The sequence below is a fragment of the Erigeron canadensis genome, chromosome 3, assembly GCF_010389155.1.
Source record: "Erigeron canadensis isolate Cc75 chromosome 3, C_canadensis_v1, whole genome shotgun sequence".
Taxonomy (NCBI): Eukaryota; Viridiplantae; Streptophyta; class Magnoliopsida; order Asterales; family Asteraceae; genus Erigeron; species Erigeron canadensis.
In genome coordinates, this window is record NC_057763.1 from 39,811,647 (window position 1) to 39,828,632 (window position 16,986).

Here is a 16,986-nt window from a genome sequence, read left to right on the forward strand (position 1 = left end):
CATCATGTTAGCACAATTGCTCCATACATTCATTACTCTTTTATCTACATGTGGATTACATAGTTGATGCTTACAAAGGTTGAAATTAGGCTTGCAAATTCAAATTTAATTTAGTATCACCAAAATTTAAACATGGACACTCTGATCTAAACCTTTGCAACACTTGCACAAAAATTGCCAAAAATCTATTGGCTTTCTTAATCTTTTCAACTAATTACATTGACAATATGTTAAGAGAGGCATGCGGTTCTACTTTTGCTCCAAAAGAATCTTTGCCCTATTTTGTAGTTCACATATGGGATCAGCTGAAGAACCAGAATATGTATCTACAAGACAGTTTCTTAAGCTCTGCAAGATGACCGCCATGTCATTGTTCCAACCCTGACTGGTGGGCTTGGATTGGTTCATTTTCTTACCATACATCATCTCAAACTCTTCTGACTTGATTGCAGCCTTTTGAAGCACAGCATCAGGAAGTCCTAAACCCAAAGTTTACAGTGTCATTTCTATTGCTTGAATCAATATGATCAAGAAGGAAAAAAAAACTAAAAAACTTGCCTGCTAGTCTTGCAACATTGACACCATAGCTTTTGGGGCATGCACCAAGTGTCAACTTGTAGAGGAATGTTACCTCCTCTAGACCTCCAATTCCTTTTCCAACTTGGCATGCCATGTGACACAGGGAAACCTACAATGCAAAGAGTAACAGACATTACATGATTGTTAGTGAGCTTAGCAGTTCATCGTTTTAGTTGATCAGTTTGTTCGTAAAGATCAGGTAGCTAATAACCCAAAAGATTAGACAAAGCTTAGAAATATAAAAAATTCTCATAAAAAGGTAAAATAACTTTTTTATAGCTCTGAAAAGCTAGGAAAAGAAGAAATGAGAGAGCGTGCCTTTGGAGTTTGCTGATAATCCAAAGCCAAGTGGTGATAATGAGTAGAAAATAGCCCCCGACAATGGACCTTGTTGACAAGGTGTTCAAGAACTGATGCACTGCAACCAAACAGTTTCATGTAATGCGACATGTGCTAGTTAGTGAAAAACTTGCAACAATAATTGCATCTGTGAAATGTTTATGCTTTTCTAATATATACAAGCATAAAACATACGCTATAGCTTGACCATCTGATGTTGCTGTTCCTCGTCCAAGTTCATCCAATGCCACAAGTGAATTATGGGTTGCTGATGACTGCATTGAATATATATAAAAATTTCATTAACACCAACACCCACTTGATATCAAAAAAGAGCAATAGTTGGACACTTGGAAATTTCATAAAAAGTGTTAGAGTAGTATTAAGCATTTGAAGAAATTTACACGCAGATTTTGATTCAGCAATTAATTTATTTACTTGGCAATGTGGCGATAGTGAAGTTACCATGAAATATATTGATATGGTATAATATCTAATAAACTGGTAACTTGCAATGAAAGCAGGTGGGAATGACTGCATATTATTGTGATGACAATGTCTATCTCCTTTTCAGTCACTTAAGCAAGAAGGTCCTAGTCATCAACAAAAAAGCGTTTACTACCTTTTCATGTCTAGAATTTAAGAGAGGAATGTCATGAGAACTTAGAGGTGACAAAATGGGCAGATCAGGCAAGTTGAATAAGTAACGGCGTAAAAGTTGAGGCATTTGTCCTGACGGATTTATTAATGATTGATATCTTCAACATGATTACAAAAAGATATATATGATTGATAATTACACCAAAAATGAACTTTCTTCCTTTAGCCAAAAAAAGAGGTCTATGCATTCTAACACACTCAGAATCGAATTCAACTAACATACCCACTCCAACTCATTATTTTTAGTTAGATGTTGACTTAACCTGTTTGAACCCTTGAAACAATACATATTCCAAAACGACCCATTTGTAGGTAGATGGGTCCAATTACCAAGTGTAATACAAACCATAAAGAGCATACCAGCATAGATGCAGTTTCCAGAAGCTCGGTTAAAAATGTACTCTGGCCTGCCATTATATGGTCTTTTGCACCCATCCGCACAAATATACGATCAATAGGGGACATCTTAAAGCTTTCAGCAGGCACATCTGCTCCCACCTGGAACATACTATGGTTGGGCATCATTTCAAAAAAAATAGGTACCTGACATGACCACATGAACTAACCTGGGCCAAAATAACTGCTAAACAAACTTGACGCAGAAGAGTAGACTTCCCACCCATGTTAGGACCAGTAAGTAGAATAACTTTGGGATGACCAGAACCACCAATACAAACATCATTTGGGACAAAGGTGCCATCCCCTAATGTATCATTTCGAAGCACAGGATGCCCTAAATTCTTGGCAGAAAGAAATGGTGATTCATTCTTGATTGATGGATCCACAATAAGTGGACGACATGTTGGTCCTTCATACAGGTCGCTTGCAATGGCTATACTGACTAGGACATCAAGTTCTAGAAGATATAAAACAGTTCAAGAGTTGAGGGAGTCAACAAAAACAAACAATAATAAAATTTTCAGGATACATATCCAAAATAAAGACCTGCAACTGTAGTAACCAACTGTCTCCAGCTAACATGATGCTCACAGAAGCGCCCGATCAACCTCTGCATGATGCTTTTCAACTTTGACTCTTTCTCAGATTCAGCTTCCGAGAGCTCCCGAAGACAATCCTTAATAACAGGAGTCCAGTAACGGGAGAAACCCTGGAAAATGTAAAATTAGAAAATATATTCAAGTAATTTTCTTATAACTGAATATATAAATGCATGCCAAATTTTAGGTTCATACAATCTCAGGCTAGTAGATCTACCTTTTTAGATGACTGTAGCTCATAATCACGAGGAAGACTCCCACACAAACTTTCAGGTACTTCAAGAAGATAAGATTCCTTCCCTACAGTAACATAATTGATCTAGACAAGATCATAAAATAAACAGAATTAGTATGGTGAACTCACAAAATTATTCTAACCAATGAATAGCAAGTAATCTCACTGATGGATCTTCAAGTAGTTCTCTTTGTTCCTTCAAGTGCTTTTTCAGACTCAATTCAATATCTGCAACGGTTTTGCAAGCCATGTCGTATACTTTATCAGCCCCTTCCCGAGGGATTATACGCCCTGAATTTTTTGCCTCTGTCCAATCAAAAGCATCCTTGAACTGCCTAAAAACTGCAGAAACATCTGGAAGATGTTCACCTGTATATAAATATCAATAATTCATGTTAGACAGCAGATAATGATCATGAAATTTGAATAAATCATCAACAATTGTACCAGGTGTAAGTAAGCGATGCAGCAGCCTAGAATCAGTATTTTCCAGAATGGCATGTAGTGAAGAGCATGCATTTATAACTAAATCACAACCACTGAGAACCGTTATGAACTCTTGAAGTTGTTTCTTGCCTGCATCCTCATAGAGAACCACTTTACCCGAATTTCTACCATTAGCTTCACTGCTTCATATCAAATTAGTGAACATTAATGACACAGTTGTAATATTGGTAAATACTAGGTTCATTCTTTTGGTACTTACCTGCAAGAAAAAATGCGTGCAAGCAACCGCTCCATGTCTGGAAGTCTAGACAACTCTTTACGAAATTCAAGTGCAAGAGGTAGATTAACTCCCTGCAATAAACTTATATCAGAAACAGTGTATACATCTGTATGCATTACATAAAGGGGCAACGAAAATCTGATATAACTGGTGAAATACGAGAACCTTCACACCAGCTACAGCTTCCTGACGTTCCCTGATTAAGTTTATGTCATATAAAGGTCTAGCAAGCCATGCTTTAAGCAACCGTTTCCCAAAGGCTGTCACGCAACGGTTTAGTTGGTCATATAATGTCCTGCATTGATGAAAATAGTAACTTTAAAAGGATTGTTCAACTAGTAAATGCCGTGTAGTGTGACCGACAGTATTGCCGATGATCAATGATACGTGAACCAACTACTAAAAGCAAGTAATCGAGGTGGCAAGATTGGCAGGTGAGCAAAATGGTTTCGGGTTAGAATATCTTTTTTTAGTATAAATCAAAACAGTCTGGTTAGGCTCGACCCACAAACACTTTTTATCAATTTTTAATCTTTCAAAACTAATTAAACTTATTATTATGATTACAGAAACAATAGTAACCTGTGTACCAACTTAGGCCACATGGATTAAAAATAGACTTTGGCAACTCTCAACCCGTCCGATCCATTTTTTCACGCTTTTTAGTTTGATCCGTTTGAGATAAAAGACACCAAAATTGATCCTAGAGAAATTGATTGGGCAGGACTTGCCACCTCTATTAGAAAAAATGATCTGCAGAAGGTACCCTTTAGAGTCTCCATTTACACTGTTCTCAAACACTTCAAGGTTCTCTAGAGCCGTAGCATCAAGAATCATATACAGCTTTGTGGTGAAATCACTGGTTCCAGAACATTGAAGAAGCTCAAATTTTGCAAACCGAAGCAATGACTCATCCAGGAAGGCCTTTTTCAGATAGAATAGAGTGCCCCCAAGGGCTGAGAGAGCATAGTTACCGATCTCTCCTGCAGTCATTAGCTCAGAGAGAACTTCTGGTAAGCAATCATTAGTGGCAGATGATGTGGATTCATTTGAAGACGATGAAACTGATTGATTACTGATACGCTGGTAGATCTCCTTGATTTCATGGATAGTTTTCTTAGAATCCCAGAATTCTGTGAGGGGCACCAATTCATTTACAAGGGGCTTTCTTGTTTGCCTTAAAAGTACTTTTTCGGTTTCTGGGCTGAGCAACTTGATAGGTTTAATTATTTCCACCGGTCTTAGTTGAGACAATAAACAGCTCAATGCACTGCACTCAAAATCATCTTTGAACTGCAAAACAAAAGCATCATTTCCATGTACAACTTCTCCTTCACATATTGTAGTGATTATCAAACTTTTGAAGAGAAAGTTTTGACCCAATTACTTATGGAAGGGTCACTTCATGTAGTCTTATATCTCTAACAGGCTAAGCAAGTAATGGAAAAATAGCAAAATAAAAACAGCTTAAGCAAATCAAAAGCTTCCCAAAGTGATTTGTGATTTTTTCAATTCATAACACTTCTAAATCATTTCATTCGGAGAACTATAAGTAGCTTTTGTAATCATGTTTGACACACTAATTATTCACACGAAACTTAAAATTATGTGGAAACAGTGTCTCTTAGCATCCAATTCAGCTGATTTGACCCATTACCCAAACCACTCAACCAGCCCATCTTTGACCTTTAATGCTCTATGGTGAATGAAATTAAGTCCGGAAAAGTTAAAGTAGAAAAATTATACAAAAGCAGAAACAAAAGTAAAGCATGAATTCAAATTTTAGATGTAGTTCACCTCTCCAATCATGATCTTGCTTGTAGCAACATCAGCTACACAAACACCATATATTCTATCATTTTGTTTGTTTTCTGATGCTTGACAGCATTCAGATATCGCAAACAGGTAAGAAGCATCAGGATGTGCTGACATCATTTCTCCATCAGTTAATGTTCCTTTGGTGATTACCGCACATATTTCACGTTTCACAACCTAACCACAAGAACAAGATGTAAACAACTGGAAACTAATAGTCATACGATGTCATTCAAAAAGCTGTAGTATACTGGTGTTTAATTACCTTATCTTTAGAGCCCTGCTGTTTGCGACGCTTGTCAAGCTGTTCAGGTGTCTCTGTCTGCTCTATAACTAGAACACGGTAACCCTGCTCCATAAAAGCCATTTTAATAAAGATTTTCCACAATGAGATATCGTGAGTCAATTTAAATTAAAGTATTCAAGTGTAAAAATATTACCTTGCGGGCTAACTTCTCTACATTTGATTCGAAGTTCTTCTCTGGAAATCCACAATGTGGCTGGTCACCCTGAAAACAATTGTCAAGAGAGTTAATTTCATTCAACCACCTAATACCAAAAGATCATTTTATCATTTGAACTATACACTATCATTGAACTTAAAAGTACGTCATTTCATCAAACTAAAAGCAGCTTTTTCCCATAAACGAGAGTAAGTACCCGCGCGTTGCGGCGGTGAGATGTTAGGGGTGATAGCTAGATCATAGAGTGTGATATGTCATAGTATGATAGTCAAATGCCTTAGCAGTACGGGCTCCGCCGTCGTATTTAAAAATTCATCGAAAGTATATCGAATGACATCTCTATTGAAAGAGCATAAAATTTTAAGAACACCCATATAATTTTTATAATTTATCTATGTACCGTTTTTGAGATAAAAGATTTTGAATGAATTTGAAGAAAAAATGATTTATAGAGGAGAGAAAAAAAAATGATTGGTTGAGATTTGATGAGAGACGAAGGGTATTATAGTTAGTTTAAGTAAATATAGAATGGATAGAGGGACATTTTGAGAAAGTAAATGTTGAAACTTAAAATGTTAGACATGGACTTTTTGCTTTATAATATAGTATAGATATAGATAATTAAGTAAAAGAAACAAGAGAAACCTCATAAATGTCACATACAAGGTTTTCAGGATAAACATCCCAAGATGATGAGAAATACCCTTTGATTTACTGTTATGGAAAAGAGTTTTCTTTTCCAGTAAGCCAAATTAAAGCATGAATCAAGTGTGGTTTATCATCGAAAAAAAAAAAACAATTAATGACTTTCAAAAACTGAAAAATAGAGTGATTGATGGTAAACACATTTATACCTTCATATACTGCAAATCAAGTTCTTTTGCTCCAACATGTGCATCCATTTCAAAGAGCTCGTAAAACTTTCCCATCTGATAGATAACATGCCGTTAGCAGACATCTACAAAAAGATACTTGACAACATATCTTATCCTCATTTGATAGATAGATAGATTACCTTGAAAAATAAAACCTTATCCATATGATTTGCCTTGAACTCCCACCATTGCCTCTATATTTAACAAAAACAGAGCACTTCAATCACTAATTTATTGCAATACAAATACTTCCCTATGCAAGTTATTAGCAAAAAACTATTACCTGGCCACCAGTTAGTTTATTAAGGAAATCAGAAGGCAGGTACAGAGTTCTTGGATCGTAACCATCATCTCCGGGGGATCTCCTCTTGGAGTCTCTGCGGTTCCTGCTCAATACAAAGCCCCGGTAAAAACTTAACATAATATCACCAACAACAAGACCAGGATAAACAGAAACTAAACTTCAAATCCGGTATAAAATAAAGGGAAGGCATTATCTTCACATCGCTAAATTTGTCAACTTCTATGCTAAATCTAATATAGAGGCATTATAGATAAGGCATGTGATATACATGTATATGGCCATTTGTTTTAACAATGGGGAATCAATAACTCATATAGCATACAACATAGAAATTTAAAAAACTGACAAGATTCTCAAGTACTTACTTTCCAAGAAACTTAAATTTCTCTTCTTCTCGCAAGGCAAATCTGTCGGCTTTATCACCAACTACAGCAGTGTTACCTACAATATTAGATACCTTCACACCTGCAGCTAAACATTACCACCTGATCATTTATAAAACCATACAATACCCAATTCAAAAACAACTAAATTTATTTCGACAATTACTTATTACTTACAATTATCCTTATTCTTAGTAGCCTCCAAAAATGTGCACCGGCTTATTGGAGACTCGGTCTTAATCTTCTTACCCGAATCCGAATTCAATTTTACACCCGACCCCTTTCGTTTCTTGAAGTCCGCTTTTTTAACATCTTCTTCTTCTTCTTCCTCCTCCTCGTCAACCAAACCCAAATCCACCATTTCATCATCATCAACAACATCTTTATCAACCTTCATTTCCCAATCTTTATCATCACTGTCATCATCAACAACATCCTTATCAGCCTTCATTTCCCAATCATCATCATCATCATCATCTTTACTTTTACCCACATTGTCCTCAATCGAAAACCGTCTTAATCGGCGAAACCGTTTCGCCTTTTCCTGCTTTAAAATCTCAACTTTCTCCTTGGATAGATCCAAAAGCTCCTCTTCAGAATCATCATACTGAACCAAATGCTTAGATACACTCTTATCAAATGACTTAATATAACCTTCGTACCAGATTTTATCAAGTGGCCAGTAAACCCTAATCCTTCGATTCACTACTTCTTCGCCGTAGCTCGGGTTTTTCGGAGCTTGGCCGATAACTAAGGGGAGCTTTTTAGTGATTTTGGGTTGAAGTGTGGATGGGGAAGGGGAATTAGGGTTAGGGTTTGATTTAGGGTTTAATTTAGGGTTTGATTGAACAGGGGATGGAGATTGGGATTGAGATGGTGAGGGTGATTTGGTGAAGAAAGATGTGATTTGACGTTGTGGATTCACTAACGGTGACCGGCCGTTGGATGGTCGCCGGAATGCCATTTTGATTTGATTGGTTAACAAACAAATTGTGAGTGTGATTATTTTTAGGTTAGTGATATGTGTCTGTATACAAATTATACATACAACTGTATCTACATGTATGTATAAAGTATGTAGGAGTAATAAGGCGGGAATCCAGTGAGAAATCCGGGAATCAACTTTGGCGGGAAGCGGTAGTGTGGAGACTCCTGACGATTTGTTTTCTTTTTAGAAATTTGCTGGCGCCAACACTAGACCCGGATACTATCTTGTGAAATTCGATCTTGTGTCATTTTCAATATTGTTTCCGATATTATTTTACAATAGATTAGTTTAAGGGATTCCTATTGACACCATTTTAACCATTTTAACCCTATTGCCATCCCTCATAAAGGACGAATTTTAAGAGCAGAAGGGGCAAATTTCACCTTTTTTGAGTTAGCTCATTTTTCGCTCTCTATTAAATGCAATAGTCGCATCAAAAGTTTTTTAATAAGTTTTTAACTTATCTTTTATTCTTTTTACACTTTTAACCCTAATTGTTAATAATATTTTCTAAATGGATACAAGTCTCTAAAACAAATGTATATACAATGGGGGAAATGGGGGGAGTGAATAGAAGGCTATTAAACATTCAATTTGACTGAAAAATCCGTCATAAATCAATTTTTAATATTAAAAAAATATGAGTACTCAATCATCTATTCAAAATATTAAAAAAATTAACATGTGAAAGGTTTTTACTCAAGTTAGATTTGTAACAGACCTATACTCAATTTATTTATAAGGTTGAAAATATTGGATAGTTTAATAGAAAGTGTTTTATGACGTGATATTTTGTTTAATTGACCCGCGTATCTTAAAACTTCAAGCATACTTTTTAATACTATAAATAAATAAATCTATTAAAACTATGATATTTAGTTATGGATTGGATTTACGCTCGTGTATTTGACCCAAAAGGCTAAATAATCAAAAGTTTTTTATTGTATTTTGTATTATATCCTTTGATACATGTTCTTTTGTAATTAGTTAACTTTGTAAAATATAAAATGACGTGATGATATCTTTTAATATCCTAAACAACAATTTTATAATGACTATCGATTAATCACAACTCTCAATTTTTCAAATTGACTTTTTTTTAATTTTGACTTTAATTTACAATTTTACGTTTTTCATCAACAATCTACACTTTTTAACCAATAATTACACTTTAACTTATACTTTTTTGTTTTTTTCATCACCAAGTTACACTTTTTAACCGATAATTTCAAACAATATAAAAGTAAATAATAGATACTTGTCATAATAGTACGGTATATCTTATAAATACAAAACTAAATAATTAGAAACTAACAAAATTAAATGTAAATATATATATTTTTTTTTAAAAAAATTGTACTATTATATAATCTGGAAGCTTTTCTTAATAAATGTTATGACACATATAAGAAAAACAAAAACAACTATAACATTGTCATATTCTAATTAAAATATTTAATATATGTTTTTTCTAAAAGTAAAATATTATTTTTAATAGTGAAAAATAAGAATTTAATAAAACAAATAAAAATGATAGTGACATATTATGACATATTGTTAAGTATGCCGCAGTCTACAATTTTAATGGACATATTAAAAATTTGTAATATTTAAATATCGTTAAACATGTCAAAGTAAACAATTTCAATAGGACATACTTTAAAAATAAATTCAAAAAAAAATATTAATTTATATTTTTATTAATAAATGTAATAAACTAAATTTAAAATGCAATAAATTTATATATAATATTAATAATGTCGTTAACTTCATGTATTGTACACATGTCTAAAATATAATAAAACACTAAATTAAGGATGTTAAACTTTCTTTCCTTAATATATATATATGTTTATTAAAGTAAAAAAAAAATAAAACAATATGTTTCTCTTCACTGAAAATCACCGTGCATTATAAAAATCATCGTACATCAATTTTTTCGTGAATCTTCGTACATCAATTTAGTCATGATCTAAGGGTCAAGATCTTGTCCTATTTGTTTTACTTTAATATTTGTTTTATAATACCCAACCATTATATATATATATATATATATATATATATATATATTAAATACTTGTTTTACAATACTCAACCCTTATATATATTCTTTTTTTGAAAGGTGAAATTCGCTTGAAACTTCGTGTCGCCATTCGACAGCCGAAGTAAATTGCGTATTTCAAACACCTGATAGGATAAAAACCCATACTAATCCGCTGAAGACACAACAATTGATAAAGGTAACTATATATCTTATAATTAGTTAAAATAGGGGATAGAATATCAACATGGTAAATTGGTAATAACATAAAACTTTAAGAAGTTAGAGGTTATATGTGAAAATGAATAATAACATTTCGATTGCATATACTACAATCCATGTCTTTGTCTGCCACTGTTATCAGTACATTCAAAAGTCAAATCACTATTTTATTTGAAGAAGGGGCGATTATTGTTAAGCAGAGGAGGCGAATTTTGCCCCTTTTGAGGTAAGGTGTTAATAGATAAATTCCATGGTGTCAATAGCATGCCCCTTAGATTGAATGATATATAGGGGGGAGTGAAAGTGGTGTCGGGTGAAATCCCCTCACATATTGATTTTTTAATTAAAAAAAAACATGAGGGCTTATTATTTATTTTATATATTTATGGATAAAAATTTAACATGTAAGGGGGATTTTACCCATATAAATATGTTCTTGATTTATATAGATGCTTTGTACATGTTTAAGAAAATTTTTTTTTTATCACATATGATCAATTTGGACAATCCGTAACACTATTTATTGTTGATTTAATAACAATTGGTGACAAATTAGTGAATAACAATCACTGATTTAATAACAAATCAGTGAAAATGCAGAAATTAATTTTTAGGACGGGGAATAGTTATGAGTCAATGTTTCATTTATTTAAAATTCATAAAAAGATAATCTTTTTATATAAAATTTCTAATAAAGTGAACATATTTAGTTTTCGTCTATTAAAAGAATCATATTTTTAAAAGTTTCTCAGTAAATGAAATATCGTTAAAAACTAATGTTTGCCTTCCATTAAGTGTCATGTTACTATGTCACGTCATTAAATTTTGATTACATGGACTATGGACCGAAAAGAAGATACAGATATACCTTTTATATATATATATATAAGGATAATGACCTGTGAGTGTAGATAACTATAATCAAATGTGAGTATAATGTAACGATCTCTCAAAATGTCTATGTAATGTAAATGATAACACATTTTGTCCAAAAAATGTAACCTATCGGATGACTAGGATCCAGCTTACATGGCATTGTTGACTCAACTAATTTTGCAAACATGGTTGTTGACTTTAAAAAAATGCTTATGTGGCACTTGATAACTCATTTTCATCTTCATCACCCAATTCATTTTCATATTTATATATTTAATATTTATATTCATATTATATGTATATATATATATATACGTGTGTGTGGGGAAAATAATTATAAGGTTATCCGGCACTTAAGTTTATGTGTGGAACCCCTCACATATAAATTTTTTAATATTTCTTGATTAATTAATAAATACTTAGACCTCTATGAATTTTATGGATTAACAAAACATATGTGTGGGTTTCCACATCTAAACTTAGGTGTCAGACAACCTTATATTCTCATTTTAATATTTATTGATTAATTAATAAAACTTAGACCTCTATGAATTTTATGGATTAACAAAACATATGTGTGGGGTTTCACATCTAAACTTAAGTGTCAGACAACCTTATATTCTCATCCCATATATATACATATTTATATCTATATATCTGTTGATGTATGTATACTTATTTACATAAACATCGTTATCATAATTTTAACTCAAAATATTATGAAATATTAGTATTTTAATAGTTATATAAATTTATGTACCGAAGTTGTTTAGTAAAATATACATGTAAAAGAATAAATCTATCTATACTTAATATTAGACGATGTTAACTTTTAAACATAAAGTCATCTTTAAATACAATTTTACACTTAAGATGAAACTCAGAGTTGTAAAAAAAAACTAAGCAATTAGTTGTATAAGGAGAGATGAATTTTATTGTCTGTGTAGATTTAAGTTATTATATAAAGAAGGCCAAAAATGGTGTGTTATAAGACCGAAGCTTGTGAAATTTGGATATACTAAAAGAGAGACGGATCGAAATGACCAACTATTTCATTGTCACAAAATGAAAGAAATAGATTTTATTGAACCATAACCCGGGTGTTACTCTGGGAGACATTATTTTGTTAATAATTTAATAGAAAAAAATTATTCAAATCTATCAAAATAAATTTTTTTAGTAGAAATAACGAAATGTTTAAAAATAAATATATTAATACCGATAATAACACATTTAAGGAATAGAAAAATATATTACGAATATAATATGAATAAATATTTTTAATATTAGCTACGATATTTTGATAATAATGAGATAATGCATTACATATAGTTATGTGTTCATGGATCAAGGTTAAAAAAAAAAAAACTTTTTGAAAAATACGTGTATTATTCAAATGATTTTTAATAAAACAAAAGTTGACATTTGTCGGTTAAAAGATGAATAGTAAAAGTTTTGTGTGAAAATAAAAGTAGTTCCCATAAAAATTTAGTGCTAAAAGCGTAAGAAGTTAAATGTTTTGATGAAATTACAAAAAATAAAAAAAATATAAAAATTTAGTACTAAAAATATAACCATTTAAAATATTGTGGTGAAAAGAAAAAAAAAGTTAATTTTTTACACGTTGTTTTCAATATACACATATGTCAAACAATTTATTCAAAAAAACTAATTAAATTTATTAATATAATTGTATCAGTGGAAATAACAATATATGTCTAACAATAAGTATTAATATGGATAATGATACTCTTAGAAGAATAATATAATGTGTTACGAACATAATATCTATTATATAAATAAAAGAAAATTGTAATGACATAAGATTTTTAAAAAATTGTTTTGTATGGTTCTCCCAAAAATCCTTTTAATTTAATTATGACATCATTATCATATTTTATTAATTTAAAATTTGAAATATCTTTCCTTTTTTTATATATATATCATTGATATAGATTTTTATTAAATTAAATGTTCATATTGATATGTAAGATTTGAATCACCTTAATTTATCGTTATAATTTTTGTTTCCGTTTAGTTTCTTTTTTTTTTTTACATTTAATTTGTTACAACTTTTCAACTTATTTAACGTTGTTATTATACACTTTAATATTACAACATATTTTAAAGTTACATCGGTATCATTCGGTTTATTTGCAAAACATTTATAAGTTAACCCGGGTTAAACCCGAATTGATTAGTTAGTTTGACAATAATAGATAATATATGATCATGAAATGTTATTTAATATTAATAACGATGTGTTAATAACGATGAAATAATATATTGCAAATATGTTTTGCGTTGATGAATGGGGTTAAACAACCACAAATAATTTGAAGGGCCATGTAGTATTCAATCCATTTGGTTAAAAAAAAACAAATTGTAAAGAAAATCATATTGGTGTGTACTAAAAGAAAAATATAGCAAAAATAATATATATGTCACCGCATATTTATTATTGTGTTAATGGGCTAGCCCATCAAAACTTAGAAATTGAAACCAAACCCGTTATTGTAGTTTTCACGCGAATCGATTAATCATTTTTAATGTATATATAGAATGTCCATTTATTTTTTTTCTTATCCAATGACATTTCAAGCTACTGACTAATTAATTTGGATAAAGAGGCAGAGATCGACCATCCACTAATCGAGATTCATATTGATCAATTGATCTTTGCATCTTGTAAGTTCACTAGTGGGTGTTTGTCATAGCTTATATTTTTTTCTTATGCTTATAAAATATAAATGGTTTTTGGCTTTTTTTGCTTTAAGTTTATAAACTCTTATGTAGTGTTTGGATTAACTTTTGGTTTTTGAAAAAAAAAAAAAAAGAAAATAGGAAGAAAAGCTAAAAAGCTTTGATTTCTAGCTTATCAAAAAGTGGCTTATAAAAGCTAAAAAACATAAGTTTAAAAACTCACACAAACACTTAAAATGACTTTTTTCCTTCAATATAAGCAAAAAAGTTAAAAGCCCCCTCAAAAAAGCTAGGCCAAACACCCCGAAGTACCTAACACAGAAGTAGACTTACTTTACACAAAAATACCTAACAATGATGGGTTTTTTTTTTCTTACTCAAGATATTTATTTCCTCATATATTTTGGGACTAAGATTTAAAGTGGTTACAACTTCATAGTTAAGTTGAAGGATTTTTAACCTTTAAATTAAAATCAAAGGTCAAATTTTATTTTTGAATTTTGACTTTTGATTTAAATTCATAGGTCATGAATTGTCCAATTTTACCTATGGAGTTGTAACAAATTTAAATAATCCTATCCTATATTTAGTCAATACAATTATTCATGATTAGTATATTTTGAATTCCCAAATCTAACCTGAACAAGTATTTCCCCAAAGTATCGTATTTTTTTAACGGCAACAACTGTATCGTATGTTTTTTGATGCTCCCACCTGACCACCCTCTTCTCAATCTCTCTCTTCGAACCATCACCAACCAAACACCATCGGCGACCACCACCAACCAATGCTCCGCCCTCTTTTCCATCTCTCTCTCTTCGAACCACTATTGGGGAAATTCGACATAACAAACAGATAACCGGATATAAACAATCTTTGAAGGCACGTGATCGCTTTCAGATTGAATCAATTTGGCGGTTCACCCAAACTATTCAACCGGATACAATCAAAAATTAAGAATTTTCTGTAACAACCCTCAATCTCCAATTAGGATAATTTACTTGGACTTATATAGGTCCTTATTCGTAGAGGTTTATTAAGAGAATCGACCTTCTAGACATTCAAAGCATAGCGATAATTGCCCCATAGTACAGTGAAATGCCTTAGAAATGCCATAAACAATAACTATAATCATTCAATACGATCTCAAGCTATAAATTAGTTCTAATCAAACTTGGTGAAATGTCAATGAACCAAAAATTTTATTTCGAGAAGTTGAGTTACATAAATAATTATACAAGACTCACAAGTTGTGAAACAACCAAAAATCCCGAATAATAATAAGTACATACATATATTGCAACATTTGAATAAGTCTTCCAATTAAAAGATATGCATACAACTTAAACTTATTATAAATATAAACTCTTATAAAATCCACCAATCAACATACAACTAACCCACTTATTTTTACACTCTCCTCCATGTCTTACACTCACATATACATACACCTTTACATGTATATTGAATCTAGTCATTTATGCATCCAAATACATTACAACATTCAAAATCTACACCACCAACCTTTTTCTAACCAATGGGCATGCAAACACCACTCCCTCTAGCCAATAAACAAGCTTTCTAACTCTCCTCTCACTCTCTCTCACATGATTATGGCTAGGGAATACCAATTTTTCAGCCATTTCTTACACACTAGAACACACACATGCTCTCAAACTCTCTCTTCCTTTTCTTTCTTTCTTGGCAGAAAAATAGGTGAAAAACACCCTCAAATCTTACTAACAAAACATAATAATAACATGTATGAGTCATCAACTAGATAAGGGTTAAAGGTAGATCAAGGATGGAGCTCTTGGGAGGCCTTGGAGTCTCGAAATCAGCCCTCCAAGGTGGCTGATCGGCAGTAGCAAAAACGGGCAGCAAACAACCCTTATCTCCTCACTTTCTTTTGATTCTTGATCATCAAAGGGTACCCAACTTATTCCTTTGTTTGTTCTTCATATTCTCCTTCATTTTGCAGCTCATATTCCCTTCTTTTCAAGCTTGCTACAGCCAACAAACAACTCTTGGGCAGCCATCAAGAACAAGACCCAACAACACTCTTGATCTTCTTGTTTTGATCTTCAAAGGTTGTTAGCTTCAACTCTCTTGAATCTCACCTTACTAATCCTTGATTTCTTGGACTAAAAACACATAGATCTATGCATGCATACACATTTAAAATACTGATTTTAAAGAAATAATAAAGAATGCAAGAGATAATAATGGATTTAGTGTAAAGTGTTAGATCATCACATGCATGTTAAGATTTTTTTTATTGTTTTGGTTGATTTTTTTGATTTGGGACATGAGATGGATGACTGATGACTTTGAATTTGATAAGAAATCTGTGTATTTGATGTTAAAATCATAGGAAAAGGAGTATCAAACATGTTAGAGGTGAAATAAAGTGTAAATTAAGCAAGAAAGCCTATTGGTGAGTTGATATAATCAATAACAATCTGACAGAAATAATCTTCTGTCTTGTAACGGGTAAACTGGGCATGTGAGGGCATTTTCAAGCAAAAATTTCAAAATAAAAGTTGTAGAGGAACGAGTTAAGAATAACCACCAACTGGAATTACTCAAAAATACTGAACCAAATGAAAGATATGATTTTTCTACTGAAACTGGTCAAAACTGTAATTTTGTCTGAATATTTTGTGAACTTTGACAATTTTTATCTCCTAAACCAAAATGCTCCAGGAGGTCATACTTGGTGGAAAGTAATTTTAATGTGTCCATGACTTAAAATAAATTTGTGGTATTTTTCTGAA

The 16,986-nt window shown here is 31.8% G+C and overlaps 1 protein-coding gene across 3 annotated transcripts; it reads right to left on the minus strand.

Annotated features, from left to right (window-relative positions):
• Positions 1–7: 7 nt before the first annotated feature.
• On the minus strand, positions 8–8,582 carry LOC122592886 (DNA mismatch repair protein MSH6). Of its 3 annotated transcripts, none has more exons than XM_043765211.1 (21): positions 7,557–8,582; positions 7,362–7,461; positions 6,976–7,078; positions 6,833–6,886; positions 6,672–6,746; positions 5,794–5,862; positions 5,619–5,702; positions 5,336–5,530; positions 4,305–4,831; positions 3,704–3,833; positions 3,518–3,609; positions 3,259–3,437; positions 2,978–3,180; positions 2,794–2,895; positions 2,524–2,686; positions 2,145–2,434; positions 1,939–2,076; positions 1,114–1,193; positions 898–997; positions 559–688; positions 8–479 (listed from the first exon to the last, which is right to left on the minus strand). In XM_043765211.1, exons 1-21 carry the CDS (start codon positions 8,341–8,343, stop codon positions 250–252), a joined length of 3,831 nt encoding a protein of 1,276 aa, XP_043621146.1. In that variant the 5' UTR covers positions 8,344–8,582; the 3' UTR covers positions 8–249. The 3 variants fall into 3 exon arrangements, with proteins under 3 accessions (XP_043621146.1, XP_043621145.1, XP_043621144.1); XM_043765210.1 differs by having other exon boundaries at positions 7,362–7,467; XM_043765209.1 differs by having other exon boundaries at positions 3,259–3,440; positions 7,362–7,467.
• Between the last annotated feature and the right edge of the window lie 8,404 nt (positions 8,583–16,986).

Bases quoted from the DNA above. Each gene is read 5' to 3' on its own strand.
- LOC122592886 (XM_043765209.1), bottom strand. From the start codon at position 8,343: ATGGCATTCCGGCGACCATCCAACGGCCGGTCACCGTTAGTGAATCCA. The intron at 5,863-6,671 runs GTATAAATGTGT...AATTGTTTTCAG, and splicing joins TTGATTTGCAGTATATGAAG to GGTGACCAGCCACATTGTGG. The intron at 3,834-4,304 runs GTACCTTCTGCA...TCATCAATGCAG, and splicing joins GTAAATGGAGACTCTAAAGG to GACATTATATGACCAACTAA.